Below are 22,303 nucleotides of genomic sequence, written 5' to 3'. Positions count from 1 at the left end.
CTTACAGTGCTGATAGATATTGTTACATCTGATAAAGATACCATATAACTAGAAGATCTAGTTGGAATAAAACATATAGTAAACATACAAATATTTCATTGGGGAAAGGTTTCTGTGTAGTTTAAAATATGGATCACAGTTGGTAGAAGGACACATCTAATGATCTGGGCAGATTGCTTTTTGCTAATCTGTGCAGTACCAAAAACTGGAACTTTATTTATCCAATTTAAAACACACAGAAATATGTTTGTTGCTTTTATACACTAATATCTCAGAAATGGGTATCAGCAAGCCCTTGGTGTTTTCATTTTGCAAATAACGTTTATTTAATTTTTCCCTTTATCAATAGATCGTAAGAAAGACCTTGTAAAACTCCAGGCTGGAGAATACGTCTCTCTTGGCAAAGTTGAGGCTGCTTTGAAGAATCTTCCACTGGTAGATAATATTTGTGCATATGCAAGCAGGTAAGAGAGCTCGTGTCCAAGACTTTGGGGTCAACATTTTCTAATATTTAAACTACAGTGGTTGCACATAAAACTCTTTTGCTAACTTGCAAGTTTTTTGCCCATTTGAAAGAGATTTTTGTTTTGTTCTGTATTTTTTGAAGTTTTGCACTGTGCCTATGCACTCAGCTCCAGGTATAACCATATCTAAGACTTGAAAAGATTAAGCGTTAGCTATCTCTTATTGATGCATAAGTACTTGTGCATGACCAAATTAATACATTTGTAGCTAAATCTGGTTCCACATATCTGCTGCAAGTAACTGAATATGTTGAGGATCTCTGCAAGAGTGAAGGGAGAACTCACCTGACCCATCCACCATTAGACATTGAGGCAGCAGTGGAAAACCGCTCTTCAGCTTCTAATGTTGTTGCAACTCGCTGAGGGCTTGTCTACATGGGGTTTTAAACTGAATCAAATCCAGTTAATCTGGTTTGAAAATTCCTGTTTATGCATGATGCAACTCATCATTGCACTCTAACTCCACATTTCCTGGGAACTCTGGAATCCTCCGCAAATGAACTAGGTTTGCTCCTAATTGAATTAGTTTAGTCTTTTGTTTGTGTGCTTACAGTTGCTGTCCACCTTTTTGCATGCTTACAGTGGCTATCCCACAGTGCTTTTCAGGTCAACCGTTATGACTTGTCCATTTACTCGTGTGCCATCCTTGCCCTGGTGTTGAGTTTCCAGGATGACCCTTCCCCTCTTTAAAGGGCGGCGCAGAGCCAGATTTGGCCATTTGCTCCTATACTACAGTGTATCATTATTCTGGTGATACAAACGTGCTAGCACATGAGAAACCCAACAACATTCCTCACACAGCTATTTGGAGCCATGCTGGGACCCTGGATCATCACTACTGGGGGAGAAGTGTCAGTTCAGAAAACTCTTGTGGCCAGCCACAGGCATAAGAACCTTTTTGTGGACATAGCAAAGCAGATGTCGGGGCGGGGGGCTTGTGACCAGGATGCCGCCAAGTGCCAGATAAGAAGCCAAAAGCTCAGGAGAAACATTGAAATGAGGGGGAAAAAGGAGACAATCTGACGGGGCACATGATCTCTCCATTTTTCATGAAGTAGACAGGATTCTACCTGATTATAGTACAACCCATCTCAGGCACTATTCTGAGAGTGTTGCCTGCATTCCCCCCCACACTGAGGACGACCATCTAGACCCATCAGAGGATGAGCAGGAGGTTGCCGAAGAGGCACTGCCCCCTGAGAGCCTGACTCAGGAGCCTGACTCTGGCCAGCTGGAAAGCCAGCTCCCGTCATGCTCTGCTACAACAGACCCTTGTTCCTGCCCTGCATCAGCTGAGCCAGAGTCCCAGACAGAAACCCATGCCAGGCCTGAAGGCTCATATCCCATAAAGGAAACTTCAGCATGTAAGTATCTATGTTTACAATTTATTATTTTATTATTGTTGGCAAATATGAGCTAGAAACCCACATCCCGTTTGTTACAGCTTCAAAATCCAGCCAGCATAGTGCAATTGCAGTTAGTCCCTCTTTCTCCTCTGGTGCACCCCCCCTTCATAGCATATTTCAATAACAAAAGCATTCATTTGTGCAAAATTAACAGTTGATTGAGACCATGCTTGCAGGAAAAGAAATTGGGTTAGTTTTCATAGTTTATGTGAGGTATAAGTGCACATTGCCTGCCCAGTCAAGACACAAACAATACTGGACCCTTCTAAGGTACAAATGCCTGGTAAAATACATTGTAGCTGATGATCATTGAAGGACCCTGTCCTTCTCTGCACTTTCTCCATGTCCACAGGGAAGATATAGCAGACCTTAAGATTGAGAAATAGCTTGATATTTGTTTTGCATATTACAGGGAATAGTCACTCACCCATGCTTCTCAGTATAGCTTGTCAGCTCCTTCCACTCCTGCAGTGCTTTTTGGGGGGGGCATCCTGGTGAATAACTGAGCAGCAAGATACTGCCCTTTGTCTTTTTGAATAAGACCATTCTCTGCCTCCTAGTCAGCCACGTCAGCATAATGTTATGGAGAGTGAGGACAGCTTAAAGGCGATGTAGAGGGAATTACTATCCAGTTTGCCCCCTATAGTCCTTCCTTTACACCTCCAATGCCATAGAAGAACCTCCAGGGCGCAAACAAAACTGCAAAACCAAACCTGGATCATAGCTCCAACCACATCACCCCAACAGCATGAAAGCAGATACAGTAGATTTGAAATCCAAATGCACCCAAATTCCTCTGTACATGCAGACCACTTAGCATCTCTGAGGTTCCCCCATGAATGGCAAGAGTCTCGGGGAGGTAAAGTCACATATACATAGCTTTTTTCTGGTATCATGATTTGTCTGCGATATGAACAATAAGCAGTTGTTCTCCTCTGCCCCCTACTTCCACAGCCACAGCTCTGCAATAGCCAGATCATCAAGGACAGGATATGAACTGCTGACAGGCTGGTCAACTTGAAGGGGAGAAAAAAGAAGACTCAAGACAAGGTGTTTGCAGAACTCAGGGCAGAGACACAGAGGAAAACCAGGCTGGCTGAGAAGTGGAGACTGTATATGAGGGAGGGAGAAAGAAGTGCAGCTGTCCCAGGAGAACGTGGCAGTGAGCAAGGACAACGTCACAGTGACCAGTGAAAGTATGGCTGTAGCCAAGAATTGCATCACCGTGGTGAAGAAGAGCATGGAAAAAGGCAGAGAGATTCTGAGACAACTCATGGATGCTATCCTAAGACAGAACGTCCTTTTGAAAACATGCTTCTGCTAGGCCAGCAGTCCCTGAAGTCCCCTAATTTGGGACCTAGCCATGTTCTTCAGACCCTGAACAATTCTGGCTAGGGGACCAGCACTAACTCCTAACCTCTGCATGCCCACAGCAATGCTTCTAGCAGTTCCCATTCACCTCTCAAATCCAACCTCTAGGCACTTGGGACTCCAGTTCTTTTGCGCCCTACAATGCCTCTGAGAATTTTGAGCCAAAGTGCTCAACCTATGTGGATGAGAAGAGACAGAGGCCAGGTGTATACTTGCCTTTAACTTTCTGCATCCCTCTTCCAAATCGTTGCATTTGAAATGTTCTTACTGTTGCACTTGTGAAAGGTTTGTATTCAGTTGGTTATTTAAGAAGATTGGTTGGTTAAATGGGGTTCCAAATACAGTTTTTTCCCATTTGTTCATTTAAAGGTTTGTATTTGGTGTTTTATTGTTTTTTCATAATAAAACTATTTATACATAATATATCCATTATGAGTCATCAATGCATTTAACACAGAAAATCCTTTAAATAAACCTGAAATAATGCATCAGCTTTTACAAAAGGATATAGGGACCATTCAACTTCAACGACCCACACACAGTACACCAGCACTCATAATGTTTGCATCTGAACACACACCGCACTGGCTACCGTGTTCAGGCATGTGACTCAAATACAAACAGTAGGCATCCCTGACAGCATTCCCCTGGTGTTTGTGTTCTGTATGGGATGCCTTGCTGGTTGCTCGAACTTCTGAGCAAGTCTCCTCTCTTCATTCTCCCATCTACCTATAAGGCTTTCCTGCTTGCTCTCACAAATATTGTGTAAAACACAACATCCAATTATAATGGACCTTTGCATATCCTCCTTATGTATGAGGTGTGCACATTCTGCATAGGCTGAGCCCTGCCTCCCCTCACCTTAGTATAGCAGAACTGCACTGATTCCTTTGCAAGAGGACTTTCCATATCTGTAAAGGTCAGGTTAAGATTTGCCCCTCAATGAATTATTTGAACCCGATATGCCCTATTTTTATTCATTATGTAAATACGCAATCCAAATTATCTCATAATAAGGAAATTACATTTAAAAATGGCTAATCTGACATTATAGTTAGGTATTAATTACAACTCTAAATTTGTGTGTTTTCTTCCACTATCATATTTCTCCTTAATACTTACATGGGTCTGTTATGGCATAAGTAACCATATTCAGTAATACAAACTTCTACCTATTTAAAAAAGGGCAGAGGTCCAATTTTGTGAACTTATTCTGTGAGATTCTAGATGAACAAAAGTTAAAAATCAATGTAAAATAGAAAAAAGTTTAACTTTATAATTGTTTTTAAATGACTTAATTGTTAATGCTACCAAATTCATACTAAAGTACATTTTATACTTCTCAGTTTCCAGTCTTATGTCATTGCATTTGTTGTGCCAAATCAAAAGGAACTTACAGAACTAGCTCGAAAGAAAGGATTTAAAGGAACGTGGGAAGAGATCTGCACCAGTGCTGAAATGGAAAGAGAGGTACTGAAGGTAGTAACTGAAGCTGCTAGCTCAGGTGAGCAGTCAGGTAAATTTGTATTTGCTTTGTGGAACTTAATGTATTGTAAAAGTATAAAATATAAAACAGTAGAAACAAAATAGGCATATGAATTTATAAAAGATGTTTTATGAGTAATTTGTGTCCAAAATAGAATCCGCCGATAATGAAGTATTTGTGTTTTCTGCAAAATTTGACTTTAACTGGAGGGTGCTTTTTGTGTGTGGGAGGGGTGGGGGACATAGTCTATGTAATTCTTCTTAGAGTGCTGGTCTCTGTGTGACTTCCACACGTGGGTACATATGTGCTTCATGTGTCTGAGACTGGATATTTCTAGTAGGTAATGTCTCTTGGTCTGCACCTGCACAGTTGCTCCCCTTATACCCTATACTGGCAGGATAAAGAGCGGTGAGGACAGATGCTTTTCCAGTTCCTTCTTACCACCATGTGGCCTCAGTCGGAATCTTGTGTGTGTGAAGCTATCTTTATCTTTCATAATCTGCATGTATAATTGTATATAGTTGTAACGTTTTTAGTATTTTATAGTCTAGTGTAGTTTAGTTTGTCCCCACCTCAGGAACTATGTCTATTCCCAGAGTTCCAGGATTTAAGAACCGTATCTCCTGCCCTCCCGCATCTTGGTCAGCAATGACCACCAGTACTACCTTTACTGTCTTGTGGAGTCTTATATCTCCACTAAGTGCAGCATCTGCTGCTCCTTCCCTCTCTGGACCTATGAGAGACGAGAGCTCCGACTGAGGAAGAACCTCATGGAGAAGGCCATGAGACACAAGTCTGATCCAGGCCAGAGGAAACCTTGTGTACCTTGGCCTCAGTCTGTGAGTAGCACCCTTCTAATAGCCATGATCAGAGGCCATTCAGACTATTCTCAATTGCAGCAGAAAAGACTCCATCAGAAAATGGTATTTAGCAAAATGGAGGCGTTTCTCTACGTGGATGCAACAGAGCCAGTTATCCTCAGAAAAAGCATCTGCTATTTTATACTACTTTCTTACCCTCAAGATGTCAGGATTGTTCATTAGCTCACTGGAGGTCCACTTAGCTGCAATCAATGTCTTCTATTCTCCAGTAGAGAGCTAATCCATTTTTAGTCACCTGACAATAGTCAGATTTCTGAAGGGTCTCACTAGGATCTTCCCTCCAGTAGCAGTGCCAACATTGCAGCGGGACCTCAGGCTTGTACCTATAGGCGCCAACTCTGTGGGTGCTCCGAGGCTGGAGGACCCATGTTAAAACCAATAGCTGGTGCTCAGCACCAGTCAGCTGTTTGGCGATGCTCCCAATGAGCTAGTTGGGGGTGCCACCAAACAGCTGTTTGGTGACCCTGCCAAACAGCTGTTTGGTGGCTCACGGAGGGGCTTGGGGGAGGGCAGCGAGTGGCAGGCAGTCAGGGGCCTCGGAGAGGGGTGCAAAGATGTGGAATGGAGGCAGGGCCTCGGGGAATGGGACAGAGTGGGGGCAGGAAGAGGTGGAGCAAGGGCAGGGCATTGGGGGAAGGAGCGGAGTGTGGGCGGGGCCTCAGAGCAGAGCGCGGGTGAAGCACCCCTGGAGAAAACCAGAAGTCTGTTCCTGTGCTTGTACTGTCAATACTTACTGGGCCACCCTTTGAACCATATGCCATATGCCTGATGTCCCATCTTTCCACGAAGGTAGTCTTTCTTCCCACCATCACAGCAGTCAGCAGGTGAGTGAACTGGGGGCACTCATGGGCGACCCACCATACACCACGTTTCATAAGGAGAAGGTTTCCCTTCACCTTCACCCAAAAATCACCCCCAAGGTAATTTCTGAGTTTTTCATGTGAAGCAGTCTCTTCGCTTGCTGGTATTCTTCACTAAAACTCATGCTTCTAATGAGGAGAGGAGATTTCATTCCCTTGATGTCAGATGGGTTCTAGAGTTCTGTGTGCAAAGAATGAAACCAATTAGGAAAATTCCTAGACTATTTGTCACTATAGCAAAGCATTCTGGGGGACCAGCTTTTCTGCTCAAGGACTCTCTACATTGATATCTGTGTTGCTCTTTGTAATCAGTTGGCGCATCTCCCTTCCACGGACAGGCTGAGGACCCGCTATACTAGAGCACAGGTAACATCAGTAGCATGTCTTCGAGAAGTACCTATACTGGACATTTGTAAGGCAGCAGTCTGGAGTTCCATCCATATCTCTCAAAGATAACATCTTAGTCCAGGCATCTTTTGCAGATGCAGCAGAGGTGTATTACAGACTTCTATATTGACTGCATCCTTGCACCACCCTCCTCTTTGAATACAGCTTACCAGTCACCCACATGTGGGGTACACATAGGGACCAGCACTCGGTTACTCTACCTGTAACTGGAAGTTCTTCAAGATGTGTGGTCCCTATTTGTATTCCACTTCCTGTCCTCCTTCCCCTCTGCTTTTGATCCTCTCGGATTCACAGTAAGAGGATTAATTGGAGAGACGTCCATCTGCACTGCCATGTATGCCCTTGGTATGAAGAAACTGCCCATGTGTGGACTGACAAACTCTACTTGCTAGAAATCTTTGATCTCCGACATATGGAGTGTGTGTACCCATGTATGGAATATAGATAGGGACTACACATCTTGAAGAACCTCCAGTTACAGGTAAGTAACCCACATTTTTCTCCTTGTCCGTCTCAGAAACTTTAATATATAATATAGCAAGTTAAGTATTGTGTAAGCTAACGAGCATTCAGTATGCAATAGGCTATTTGTTTTCATTAGCTCAGCGTTCCATTGACTTTACTTTTACATTACTTCATAACCTTAGCCTCCATGCTAAAGAGTAATAGTTAAACACTCCTCTCTGTTGTGTTCCATAGAGAACAAAAAGGGTGGGAAAACAGTGAAAGGGGGAAATTACATTCTCCCTCTCTCCTCCTCCTTCAGTGTCCCTTTCCAGTGAGTTCGCTGAAGATCAACTGCACAAACAGTGTATAATTAGGGTTGGGCAGGTTTGGGGAAGTATATTGTAGCAAAGGAATCAGCTACTGTACTCAACACGTTCTCCCAGCAACTTTCTAGAAATACTATGAGAAATAAACAGCAGAAAGTAGCACTATTCTGAGCCTAAATAAATTCAATTCCATGCCGCCTTCTACTTTCAGAGGGTCAGGGTTAGAAAACAGGCCTGGCAGGATAGATCTTGAGTGAGCCGTTCTGCTGTGTGTATGAGCATGCATTTGCAAAGCCAGTGAGCAGCACAAAAGCCCAAGCACATGGGACATATTCCATGGTAATCGAATTTAATTGTCCAGAGATCCTGTGACACCACATGCTTTAAAGACCTCTCTGTGTGGCATCAAACTAAAATTTGAGGAGTACTTTTATCCCCATAGCACTGGCTTTTCTGTGTGAGAGCACGATTTAGCTCCTCAATCTATGTTTTAGTTAAGGAGGGGAAAAAACAACAAAAATAAACCCACATACATTTGAAATCTTTCTCTTATTTGTATTTTTTATTATTGCAGCTCATCTGGAGAAATTTGAAATACCAGTAAAAATTCGTTTGAGCCCTGATCCTTGGACCCCTGAGACTGGTCTGGTGACAGATGCCTTCAAATTAAAACGCAGAGAGCTTACATCACACTACCAGATGGACATTGATCGAATGTATGGAAAAACAAAATAATTCTTTTCCTGCGCTTCTTTGCTACAGTGAGCTCGGATCAAATAGGAAATACTTGAATCTCATGTCTCAGTACTTGAGACCAACACACAAAAACACCATTCCTCATTTTCAACTTAAACTGATAACATCAACATCGTTGACTGTCAGGATTAGTAAAATGTTAAGGCAGCAAACTTGTGTCTGTCTCCTTCTTTCCAGTATTCTCTGCTATCCTGTCAATAATTGGATTTTCCTGAGTTCTTTTGGGAAACTGTGTGATTTTTGAAGCCTCAAGTTTTTAAATATCATTTATAAATCCTGTATAATGTTCGGTTTGCAACTTTTTAAAGTTTGGATGTACAGGCAGATAACTTGGCTATGTAAGAAATGGTTATTCTGGGGGCCTTTTTTATATAAGTATTTAAATATAAAAACTTATTGATGTTGTGAAATTATGTAATCTGAAAATGCTTATAAATCAAATCACTGTTGGACGGAAGACCAGATTATTTTGTTGCTGTGCAATTGTTCTTTGTAAATTTAAGAAAGAAAAAGTCTGACATTCTGACTTATGAAATACACCTGAAATATGTGCCTGATGGTTGATCCTTAAATATTTTATTTTTTACCTGAAAAAGAAAGGTGGGCATGGCACAGCACTGTATATAAGCAGACAGCCCTGGAGAATATGTTGTTTGAGGCTTTATTAATGCAAAAGATGCTATTTAACACACCAAAAGCTACATCTGTGAATAATCTGTCTAATATTGAAATTCACTTTTAAAATATCTTCAGGCCATTTTGTACAGAAGTTATATTGTTTAAGATTTGTGAGAACTTTTAAGTGTTAAGTAAAATGAATTCAGAAAGTTTGGCGGGACTTTAACAAAATCATCTCTTTTCTCATCAGTCTTACGTACACAATTCAGGTTTTCCGTTTTGTTGCTTGTAAATCATTGATAACAGTCATGTTCAAACCTAGCTGCAGCCCAAATCTTTTGGAGGGAAATTTCTTAAAGGCCCAAAATGTCCCATTAGGTACCAGTTGGAAGTGGGCACTTAACTGCCATTTGTGCCTTTGAAAATCTTCCCCCTAAATTAATAATTTAATGTTTTTGTTTATCATCTTTTTTTCTTTGAAGGCAGATGTCTGAAGTATTGTACGTTAAGAGTCATATTTATTTTACTTGGTTGGTTGTTTAATTGTTGCACCCAAATTCTTGATTTAGTTGATTATAAATAGTCCTGTGAAGCTTTCATTTCCAGAGTTCTGGGTGCTAGCTAGGTCTAAAGTGAGAGCCTCTAGATTGATTTCAGATATGTATTTTATTATTAGTTTTTTAATATATTAATTTAGAGAAAATATTCTGATCAGGGTCACATGAGAACATGGAAAGGCATACATCAGTAAATTTTGTGGTGGACCAGGTATTAAAAGGGCTTTAATTTGCTGAAATTTCTTTCCTCATAGGGTGTATGAAATTATAATGTAAAAAGTCAGGTCTTCATGCTTGCTTGATGCAATAGTTTGATAACAGAGCATTGGCTGTACAAAAGACTTGCAGTACCTAAAACCAACCTTTTCTGCTGTTAACATTGGTAAAGCTTTAAGTTGGGAGTTTTAGGAGATGGTTTCACACAAACTCTGATGAAAAAGTTAATTCTGAAGTATATGAAAATTGACACTCCTTGTTCAGTTGTATCGGAGACCAAAGTCAGGTAGGTTCCCTGTGCTGGTGAAAGCTGAACGTATCATACCTAGTTTCAGTCACTTAAATAATGGAAGAATGAGCTGTATTTTTAATAGCTCTTACTGGATTGCCATGGATTTGCACTGTTGTTGGTGCTGGAGAACTCTCTGGACCTTTTGGTGAGGTTTGGTGTATTTAGTCAAATGGAATTGTCAGAATTAAAAGGGGTTCAAAATCACATTTGTATGAGTAATGAGGCCGTTGTAATCCAGGCTATACATGATCTGAATCTTAAAGAAGTTATAAACACATGATAGATATATACAGATAAGACTAAATGTAGGTTGCATCCGATGAAGTGAGCTGTAGCTCACGAAAGCTTATGCTCAAATAAATTGGTTAGTCTCTAAGGTGCCACAAGTACTCCTTTTCTTTTTGCGAATACAGACTAACACGGCTGTTACTCTGAAACCTAAATGTAGGAAAGTAATTGATTGAAGAATGGGAGCACATGAACTGTCAAGTTCAAAGGAAAAGTGTCGTCATGTTTTAGTTATAGAAAAATGTTTAATAAAATATAGATTTGCACTCTGTCAAATGGCATCAAGAAGCAATAAGGTTCATAAATAGAGCCTGCATTTGAAGCAATGATATACTTTGCTTAAAGTTGCAAATGGCTTTTTTGTGATCCTAGAAAAACAAAAATAATCCAAAAAATGGCTAACGTAATATGGCCAGCATCTTAAGACCACTTGTACTCTGTAGTGTATTAATAAAATTCTAAATTTGATTAACCCAGAAGAAGAATTCTGAAAGAAATAGTATTTTAAAGTATGCTAAGTTCTTAAATGCACTTTGGATAAATCACAGAAATTAACAGATGTTTTAACATTAGTTTGGAAACAAGTCTTCACTTTCCTTCCAGCTCTGCCAGAAGGTTGAACTGTAATCTAACTCTGCATCTGTTTTTCAATCCAATTTTCTTTTCTGATGTACTTTTAAGTTGATGTAGACAAATAGTTCCAGTTTCTGTTGAGATCAGATTGGTTTTGTAAAAGATAAAGCTTTTGTTTCCTCTACGTGAAAATAAACCGGTAGAACAATTTTAAAGAGAAAAGGGCCTTTGAATTTTTGGATGGGCCTAAAAAATATTTTTTGGTAAGTATTATTATCCTGTCTCAAAGATGGGGGAACAAATGGCCTAATCCTCTGAGGTTCTGAATATCTGCAACTCCTGTTGAAGTCACTTGTTGTGGGTACTCAGATCTTCTCTGGAGCAGGCTCTAAGGCAGAAAAGTTACACTAAATGACCAGGGCCACAAAAGGAGCCTGTGTCATAACTGACATTAAAATGCACGTGTCCCTTGTGATTGTAGTCCATCGAGCAATGATATCTCTTGCGTGCTTGAGCTGCCACCATCCTTTCATCTTGTGATCATGGGCCATGCTAGCTGCTTAGCAGAGGAACAATTCAATTAGGAGGCGGTTCATGGGAATCCTAATGGTAGCAGTCAACGTGATGCCAGACTCCAATTATGAACTGGTCTGGGGGGCTTTTTTCTCAGCCCTCAAAAGTGAAAGAAATCTAGCAACCTGATGGAATAGATTTAGCCTCCACATTTTCAAGGTTCTCATAATAAGAACATGGGGTGGGAACTGCCGCTGAGAGTCTATTCTGGCCCTAAAAGTTGGCCTTTGAAAAGAAGCATCTTGACAAGAAGCAATTTAAAATTCCTAAAATTCTGAATCTGTGGGATGATAGTGATCATTAGCTACTTATCCCCATGTGGAAATGTGCATAGCTATGAATTTTGAATTGCAGTATAAAAGAGGATTAACTGACCTAGTAAGAACCAGGACTGAAGATGAATAGTTGGCACACATCTTCTGGTGTTGGTTTTTGAAATGTTTCAAGACTTTAGACTGACACTTCAATCTAGATGTCACAAGTGTTCTTTACAGAGAATAAACAAAGCTTGTTTGGATGTGGTTAGGAAATTAAAAATTAGAGGTCAGAAAAGACCTGGCAAGTTTATTGATGCTGTTACTATTGCAGTTTACAGAAAAATTGACTGTACCTCAAGGGGAAGCTGTGTCTTCTCAGCAGTAAAACATTTTGCTGAAGTTGAAGTTCAAAGCGGTGTGCAATTGAAACTAAAAATATAGCACATAGATATGTGCTAACAAGTTTATAAATAGGATGAAGAGAAATGTATGGAATTGAAACCCTACATAAAAACATTCTACAAAGCTTGTAAATTTAGGCAGAAACTGCCACAGGGGATAAGAGTCCATGGAAGTAAACTTTTATATGTATGCTGCTGAAATTGGCAAGCTTTTCTTCTGTATTAGAACTCCACTTAGACCTTGTGTTGCAGCATTTTTTTTTTTAATAAATGTGGTGTATTCATTCGTTTGAGCTTGTAAGAAAATTGTATACATCTGTGTCTTCCATACTGGTTAAGAGGAGGGGTCTCCTTTTAAGTTTGAACACATTAGACCAGTCTGAAAATGTAATTGAATGACCAGTTGTATAATACTATAATTGGTTATTTAATGCAAACTCATTTTCAATGTAATCTTGGTTTGGTTGTTAATGTGAACTGCCTGAAAAAGTGTATATCATAACTGATTTATATTGTATGAATTATTTATTTGTAATTGGACATTAAGTTTCAAAAATAAAGAAAGATAAAATTGAGTTTCACAAATTAAGCCTCGCACTTCCTGTTCTTCACCTTTTCAGGGTGTTGTTTTTTCCCCCCACAAAAAATCATTCTGGACCAGAACCATAGCTGGTGTAAATTAGGGTCCCTCCATTAACTTGGTGGAACAGTATACTTGTCCATCAGCTGAGGACACATCTAACCCTTCACATATAAACTATGTTCTTGCCGCTTTTAAAAATGGTAATGAATTAAGACCATTGAGAATGTTGCTATTTTCAAAGGGGACATACTCTGAATTTTTCTCCTTTTGTTGGAAACCTTTTTGCACAAGTGTGTGACATACTATAACATTCCTGTCTTCCTCTAATAATTTTTCCTTTTCCCTCTTACATTTTTACTGTCTATTACATTCAGACCATGCAAACTTATTTTTATAACAATACTTGTGTTGTTGTGTGATGCTGACATTTAGTATTATAACACTCTGCTTGGCAATTTCTAAATGATACGTAAATATCATCTTTATTTCTTGTATTTCAACCTTGGTTGCAATGATTAATTTTACCTCTTTTAGACCATATTATGGTACCCATTGTGTTGGAGGGCTGGAGTGTCGTAAATGAATGCAATTATCTGGAAATCAGTTGCAAAGATTTGAGTCAATCTCAGATACTATCACATTTATATTGATTACATGGCAAAGGTTCAGGCTGAGGGCCGGAGTGTCAGCCATGTGAACTGTCTAGTTTTAAACTTGGGGGTGAGTCTACTAGCCCTATATTTCTGCATTAATCACAGTAGTATCTTGTTGCTGTAAAGCAGTAGTTCTATTATTCTTCATATTGAAATGCACCCACTCTCACAGTAGGTTTTTAGTCTCCATGGACCTGGTGGGACAGAATGATCTCTGGCTGAATGCTAAGCCCTTCCTGATGAACAGACAGCCCGTTTATTTTGCCTTCATCCGTGTGTGAGATGCCAGACTCCTCCTGGTACACACTTGTATTCAAAACCTTCAAAGATATTTCTAAAGCTGGAAACTTTTAGTTTAAAGTAATTCTAGATAATTTGACTTTAATTTTCCTAAGGCCCTGCAGCAGCAAAACTCTCTGCAGGATGCTCTTTGAATGCTAAATTCAATAAATAGAAGTGAAGGACTGTAAATTATTGTAGAAGCTAATCTAACTCTGGGTACTAAGAAGGGATAAAGTATTAAGTAACCCTATGGAAAGCTTAATTTTCATAGGGGTGTTATATTAAGGAAACTGCCAGGAGACGGACAAACGTGTGTAGAAAAATGGATACAAGAATAATGGATGAGTCGAGCACATACAACTGGAAGTCTACTTTCCAGTGATCTAGATTTAGCCTCCACATTAGCTAACAAAAGGTAAGGGGTAAAACACAAATGGCTTAAAATAATAAACCAGAAATGGAAAAAAATTGGAAAAATATTGCAGATTTATTAGGATAAATAAAGGAATTCTGACAACCTGTGGTAGGGGGATGTGTGTGTGTGTGTGTGTGTGTGTGTGTGTGTATATATATGTATATATATATGTGTGTATATATATATATATATATATATATATATATATATATATATATAAAATGAGAGAGGAAATGCAATTACTAAAACTACATAGTAATAGACTGCGAACAATACCAGGGTACATCTATGCAATTGTCTGTGAAGCATCTCAGGCTATGTCCACGCTGCATTTAAAAACCCACAGCAATGAGTCTCAGAGACCAGCTCTACAGTCTTGGGCTTGTGCGGCAGTGCTAAAAATAGCTCTGTAGCCATTTGGTCTCAGGGTGTCTCTGGGGCTTGGAAGCCCAGGGAGGAGGATGGGCTTCAGAGCCTGAGCTCCATCCCAAACTTCAGTGTCTACACAGCTGGTTTTAGCACTGTAGCACAAGCCTGAATCTGTAGACCTGGGCTCAGAGACTCATTGCCGCAGGCTTTAAAACTCTGTAGACCTATCCTCAGGTACATTTACTCAGCAGCTGCAGTTGTGCTTTCCAGCGTGGGCAGGGAGCCGTGCTGGCTTTGCTCAAGTTACATGGTAAAAATCACTGTGTAGCTGGAGGTAGTACTGGTGGCAGCTTGGGCTAGCCACCTGAGTACAAACCCACCTAGACCCCTTAAGTACGTACTCAGGCGGCTAAGGCCAAGCCGACACCTGTGTTGCCCCTGGTTTCACTGCTTCTTTTTAGTGTGTCTGTCTACCACAGCTGGCAAGCACCTTCCCAGATGCAGTGTGAACATAGCTTTCCTATGCTTACGTGAATCCAGACTTAACACAGTTAATTAGCTCTTTTGAAAGCCTTCGGCACCTTCAGTGTATAACTGGTTGAAATGCAATGTACTGGCTCTTTCAGGCCAGAGGGTGGAATCTTAGGGTATGTCTACATTGCAATTAAAAACCCGCGGCTGGCCTTTGTCAGTTGGCTTGGGCTACGGGACTGTTTAATTTCAGTGCAGATGTTTGGGCTTGGGCTGGAGCCAGGACAAGTGGGAAAAGGAACTCAGCCAACCATGGCAAGTTCTGGGAAGGGGAGGGCAGCATATCAAGTGCTTTCTTTCCCTGTACTTGGCAAGTCCCTAGCAGGAGAAGGACTTCTTGCCTGCCTGCTGACCTCTTCTAGTACTGAGTTTGGACCTTTCCTCTTGAGCTATCTTCCAAGTTGTGCAGGAAGACTGGAAACTGCATCCCAGCAGAGACTCTGTGGTGGAAAGAACTTTGGCATGAAGGTTTTTCTTTGAGGTTTGTTTATTTAAAAGCCTTTGTTGCCTGTTTGAGTACAGTCCGTGAGGGTGATTTAAAGGGCCAGCTGGGAGAAACCAACTCAGGGCCACAGCCTGCTATGCTGGTTAGTGTGCTATAAACCCCTCAGTTGCAGATCAGTCTGGTTATGTCACACATACAATTATATCACAGCATATTGATTCTAGGTAATAGTTTTGCAGATTTTTCTGCTTTATAATCAATGCTTGGGACTCCTCCTATATATACATCATATCTGAGTATCATATCAGTATCATATCATATCAGAAAAACTACTCTTAAGTCTAATTGGTGAATCTAAGGGAGCCTGTCATATGCACAGCAGAAAAGAGACTTTTTTTCTAGAGTATCCTACAATTAATAAGTGCATTTTTCTTTAAACCAACAAAATAGTTAAAATGAAATATAAGCTCCAGCACCATTATGTGGACTGAAACAAGCCAATCTAAAAAGAAGAGATCAGAGTGGTAAGAACAGCTTTCTAATAATCCAAGATTATCAACACTGTACTGATACTGTGATGGTGTCTCACGTCAATGTTAATGTACTAGGATTCAGCAAACAAGCACATGTATACAAGGTCAGGACAATGCAGGGACCGCAAACACAGTTACAAGTGGGATAGACAGGACTGTGCATGACCATTGCAGGCTCTTGTAACTTTGATTTGCATGGTTCATGATTTTCACTGTGAAGCAATGAGATTCTTTTCCCCAAGAATCAGGCAGCACAGACAATACTGAACAGGCTTATTCACGGCACCGGGAAGACTGATAAACAGCTTCAAAAGTATGGTGTTAGTGACCCATTATATACTTTTTCTTACCAATCCATTTGCCTTTATCTTGTACTTTGTTTCAGAGAGCGAGTGAGAGAGAGAGAGAGAGAGAACACTTAACATGACAATGACAGGAGCAGAACATACGCATAGAAACCATTCTGATTACATCAATTATCTATGACTACCCTTAAGGTGAAGTGGTGGGGTGGGGGTGAATGTTCACATATATCCGGAGAGCTGTGGAGGGTTTGTACTGCTCTTCCTTACTGAGAGGCCGAGTTACTGGGCGGACATCTGACCATTTAAGTTATCAAGTGTTTACAGCTGCCATTGTCCTTGGGCCTCTGGTATTTCTACTTGTTAGTTATGTAGGTTTCTGCCTCAGCTGCTAACTGAATTTTTAATTCTTGCCTAACATCACATAATGTGTTAATGTGCCTTGCTGCAAAGCAGTTAACGGCGACATGACACATCTGCCATCTCGCTTTGATGATGTTTCCCAGATGCTGGAGTCAACCTGACATGCTTTCAAGTCACTCCACTGTGAAAATGGGTGCCTTGCTTTAGCTGACAATCAAATATGACTTTGGGTATTCTCGAGTCAGCCATAGGAACAAGAGGCCCACACCAATGCCACTGAGCTTCTATGAGCTTGCTTTGAATTGCAGACATCTAACAATTACCCAAGGCCAGCTGTGCATGTAGAATGATGATATACCTCCAGTGGAATGATAGGGGCATCAAATAAGCATTTAAAAATAAACTGATACTGTACTTGCAATATCTGTAATCACATAGCCCATATGAAGGACCTATTCAGGCTGCAGAGCAATAAAATAAATATGGAAACTTACTGGAGCACACACATTCAGTGAGTTATTACACCAGTGCTGACAAAGCAAATATTCCTCTTTCCTTCCGTAGCCCCACTGTCTTCTCTCAGCATTTTCCTTTGCTCTAGTGCTTTGACATGTGTGAAACATCATCTGTGATTTCTGTAGTGACTTGAATGAGTCACGGGTGAGAAGGAAACTTTGTAACCAGAACGTACAATGCATGACAAGTAGATGATACATCACCTTGTTCAATAATTTCTCATAAGAAAAAAATGGAAAAGCAGAAGATTGGAAAGAGAAAATTTATTCTATCATGTATTGGGAATAATTCATCTAAAGTCTGGGAAATGATTGGTCCAAATGATTTGGAAAATACTCTCAAATAATGACTCCATTCCCTGAGGTCAGAGTCTGTTTGAAAATTGTTCGAATCAAAAAAGTCCTAAAGTCTTAGGATTTTAGTTTAACAAATTTTATTTTCCCAGCTAAACTTTTCATAGTCAATAGACTTCAGGTTTCAATGTATTCAGAGACAGAGCGAAGGGATTCACTGGACTAAAGCACAAATGTCTCCTCTGTCCTTCCCATCCCAAAGCCTACTGAATTCAGTGGAAAGACATTCCCATTGTCTTCAGCAGCTTAGATCAGCTCTTGGAGTAGCTAAAGGAAGTAAAATAAGAGCTCTTCAAGTATTTCCTGTACAGACTGATATTCTTGGGATGCTCCTGCAAATCCTACATCTTTGCTAGACTCCTTTGTCTGTCTGTCCATGTGGCCTCCCTGTCTGTCCATCACTGGCCTGATGAAGGCAACAGTCAACAGGGGGCACCAGAGAAAGGAAAGAGTGCAGGCTCGCACCCAGCCAACAGGAGGCACACACGAGAAGTGAGAGCACTACATCACAGAGAGGAAGAAGGGACTGTCCAGGAGACAACAGGATTTTGGATAGGGAAATGGAGGGGAGAAGATGAGCAGAGCTGACATTGAGCTGCTGGTCTCTTCTTGCTGGGTCTGGGGGAAGTGCTTCCCCTCACATTCAGTAGACACAATCTCACTGACGACCTTTGGCTTTTCAGACTGGTACTTCTCAAATGAAGAGCTAAAAATAAGTTACCAGAAAGGAAAAACTTTTGGAGCAGTAGGGCTGGTAGCTTGGTTTATAAAACAGCTTCAGGAACAAGTCCACCCATTTGTGTCTCTTCCAACTATGTCCAAAGAAAGAGACTGGAATAAATATGATAAGCAATCCCAGTGCTGGATACTGAAAGGATTCTCAGATCCCTCTTTGGGGAGCTATAGTTCATCAGCTGGGATATTCCTGTCTGACAAACCAAAGGCTATTTGGCAGAACAAAAGTGATAGTGAGGGGAAGCATGTTCCCCCAAAGCTAAGGAGCAGGATTGTGTATCGCCCTCCCCACAACCAGACCTACCTTATATCTGTTCTTATCTGTTCCCACAATTTTGGCATTCCAACTCTATGGTCCTGTTACTGCTGATTTACCCTCTGCCCTCAAGACAGCCATTGACCCTTTCTGCTAAGTCCTCCTCCTGGGCTCACTGGAGTTCTGCACTGAATCTTGCTGATGAATTGGGGAGAGCGGGTCAGAAACAAGAAGTGGATGACTTGAGTAGAACTCCATTGGTAGCTCTTGGCAGGGAGCTACTTAATGTTGTGATGAATGAGGAGAACAGCATTGACAATGTTTCATTTAGATAATTCACACCAGCGTTCCATTGCATATGTGTACTGTGTGCACATGCAGCCAGTTGTTTCTAGGTGCTACGGTTCTTTAACTAGAGAGATCTGAAAAAATGGTGAGACACCATGACCCAAACTTCCAAAAGAACATTTTCAAATGCTTCCTCTAGAAAACTGCAAAATTTTATCTGCTGCACACAGAGAATATATACAAATTCAACAAGGCTGGGAGCAGCTTCTGTGTAAAATCTGAAGCTTAAATTCTCTTACTGATTGATTTTTAAAAGGGCTTTTATTCCTGCTTTAAGTGGAAAGCTCAGCTCAGCTTTAACTATAGAAGCTCTAGTATGTGTCCATAATATATAGTTAGTTTTAAAATGACTCCATGTTATGGAAATAGCACGGGACCAGTCTTCACTGGGAAGCAACACGATCAAGGGAAATGAGCTTAGGGTTGTGAGTCAGGATGGTCCTGAGTGCTCATCCTTGTTCTTTCAGGGACTTGCTCTATGACCTTGGGCAAGTCACTTCACTTCAATGCCTTGGTTTCCTCTGCTATAAAATGAGGATGTTACTTACTTACATTGCAGGGCATCATGAGGGTTTGTCAGTTTCTTCAGCACTTAGAAGATGCAAAATGCATTATAAATGCTAAATATTAGGCAGGATGATTTTATACTTAAGACATTGCACTGGGATTCAGGAGATCTGAGTTCAGTTCCAGCTCTGCTCAGGCTCCCTGTGGGACATTGGACAAGTCACCTGATCACTCTGTAAACTTCCTTTGTCTGTTTTGTCTATTTAGACGGTCAGCTCTTTGGGGCAGGGGCACACCTAGCACAACAGGGTTCTGATCTCATTTGGGGTGTCTAAGCACTACTGTGATACAAAGTAATAATGGTACAGTAGAACCTCTGAGTTACGAACACCTCGGGAATGGAGGTGGTCCATAAGTCTGAAAGGATTGTAACTCTGAACAAAACATTTTGGTTGTTCTTTCTAAAGTTCACAACTGAACATTGACTTAATACAGCTTTGAAACTTTACTCTGCAGAGGAAACATGCTGCTTTTAACCATCTTAATTTAAATGAAACAAGCATGAACACAGTTTCCTTACCTTGTCACGTCTTTTTTTAAACATTCCCTTTATTTTTAGTAGTTGATGTTTAACACAGTACTGTACTGTATTTGCATTGCGGATACAATGGTTTTTTTTGTTTTTTGTTTTTTGTCTTTGCTGCTGCCTGATTGCATACTTCTGGCTCCAAAGGAGATGTGTGGTTGACTGGTCAGTTCATAACTCTGGTGTTCGTAATGCTGAGGGTCTACTGTAATAATTTGTGCATACCCTTGCACTTAGCAACCTATTACAGTCAAGTTCAGAAGGTAGGTGTGATGATGTAGAGCAGAAAAGAAAAGATCACATTTTCCTCAGAAAGACTGAAAGGACATTCACCATGAACATACATCCACCACCAGCAAAGCAACTACAGACAGTGGAAGAACTCCATGCACATTGCAGGGAAAGGGGGAAAAAAAAGTCTATTCCAGCCTGTTGGCCATTAAGTGCTGCCAAGAACAACAGCAAGAAAAAAGCCATATGCCCCACTTTAATCTCTAGTCTCTAAAAAGAATCCCCAAGTATAAATTGTTCAAACCATGTGAGTGAATTAAGATAAGATGATTAATAATGTATCCTGCTATGGGAAATGCAGAGGGTAAAAAGCAGATATCAAAAAGTGTGGGTAGCAATTAGGGGGAGAGTGAGGACTGTAGCAGTGAATAGAAATTATGAAACTGACCAAAAATTATTTTTTTCCTGTGGAAAATTTTTGTATGAAATCTTTTTTTTATTTATGTCCATATTTTTCTTTGAAACCTTTTTCACTGTAATTCTTAGATTTTTTGATGAAAACAGATTTTTTTTTGGCTGAAATTTTCATTTAATCACAAAGCCATTTTCCATCTTTCAGCATTTTGATGGAAAATTTTTGAGCAGCCCCAATTCCATATAATAAGCTATATTTATAAAATCATACTAGCTAACTTTGGAAGAGGCCTATTAGATAGTCATGTCCATCCTTCTGAAAATAAAGGGCATGTAAAAACTTCTCTTAGATCTCTTTAGGCTTTCACACAGTTTCTAACATTTGACTCGTAAAGATACATAGATGGTTGAGGAGAAAGCAACATAATTCTGAAATATAAAAATTGGGTATAATAAGTGTCTGCAAAGGAGAATATCTCTGCCTATTACAATAATTGCACATAAAATCCAGCTATATCCCAAAGCCACCCTAGAGTCTTAGATGAAAGCACTTCAAAGAATATACTCCATGTTAATTAATATGGATTTTGTTGTAAAGCTGGACCTGAACTACAAAGTTCAGATCCAGACTTTTACTCCTGGAGGAATTCTGCACCAATATGCATGCATATATAATTAATGAGCCACACACATTTTTATTTTTTTGTGCAGAAAAAAACGTCTGCCAGAAAGTTGCTGCAGTTCTGCCTTTTGCCCACCAGAGGGTGCTGTGGTGATAGAACAGAGCAGCAGCTCCTGGCCAGCTAGGGAAGAGAGAGAGCCTGCCTTCTTCACAGTGCCTGTCAGGCCAAGTCAGGATACAGGGGCAAAGGACAACATAGGACTGCTGGGGGGTCAGACAGGGACACACAAAAGCTAGTGAGGGAGGACAGACTGGGGCAGGGGCTGAATGGAAGTGGAGGCACAGGCACAGGGGGAGGGAGGTGCAGGGCCACAGGGCCACATGGGGATGGGGGAGGGGGTGCAGGGCCACATGGGGATGGGGGGAGTGGGTGTCTGAGTGGGGGTGGAGGGACACATGGGGATGGGTCAGATGTGCCTGACTGAATGGGAGAGGTTAGGGTCAGCCAAGGTCTGCATGGGGGAAGCTCCCTAACAATCCCTCTCCACGTCCCCCCCCCCAAAACCTGCTCCATACATTTCCCACCCATACCCAAGAACCCTCCAAATTCACACCCAGGCTCCTTCTGAGCAATTACTTCTCTCTTCCTCAGCTCCTCCATTACCCCTGACTCCACTAAGCCTTTGCACTCCTTCTGAGGTGCAGCAGAAATATGGTTCTATTTTGTAGTTTAAATGAATTATTACTCAGAGTTCTGCATTAATATCCCTAGTAAGGAATCTATTTCTCAAAAAATATTTCCTGAATTTTTGTTGTTTGTTACAGACATATTTAATGCCAGGTATTTTGAAATAAATGACCAAAAATAGTTTAAACTGGGGTGATTATATTGTTATTTTGAAAAATAAAAGATGCAGAATTTTGCAGAATTTTAAAATATTGTGCCCACAATTTTTAATTTTTTTGGCACAGAATTCCCCTAGGAGTAAAACTTTCCCAAAGGTCAGGGGAGTTGAGAG

At 40.6% G+C, this 22,303-nt stretch overlaps 1 protein-coding gene across 6 annotated transcripts in view; it reads left to right on the top strand.

Annotated features, from left to right (window-relative positions):
• The window catches only part of ACSL3 (acyl-CoA synthetase long chain family member 3), a 108,763-nt gene extending 95,938 nt beyond the window's left edge, over positions 1-12,825 (top strand). For 5 of the 6 annotated variants that reach the window (XM_084638818.1, XM_084638814.1, XM_084638815.1 and 2 more), the window contains 3 exons: positions 350-464; positions 4,648-4,817; positions 8,284-12,825. In XM_084638818.1, coding sequence (XP_084494944.1) covers positions 350-464; positions 4,648-4,817; positions 8,284-8,444 — 446 coding nt within the window. In that variant the 3' untranslated portion in view covers positions 8,445-12,825. The remainder of the gene's footprint in view (positions 1-349; positions 465-4,647; positions 4,818-8,283) is intronic. The other variant, XM_084638819.1, reaches the window with a different exon arrangement.
• Positions 12,826-22,303: the final 9,478 nt, after the last annotated feature.

This window comes from Lepidochelys olivacea, assembly GCF_965140295.1.
Source record: "Lepidochelys olivacea isolate rLepOli2 genome assembly, chromosome: 9".
NCBI classification, from domain to species: Eukaryota; Metazoa; Chordata; order Testudines; family Cheloniidae; genus Lepidochelys; species Lepidochelys olivacea.
The sequence above is the reverse complement of the archived record's forward strand: the minus strand, read 5'-3'. Positions and strand labels throughout refer to the sequence as shown.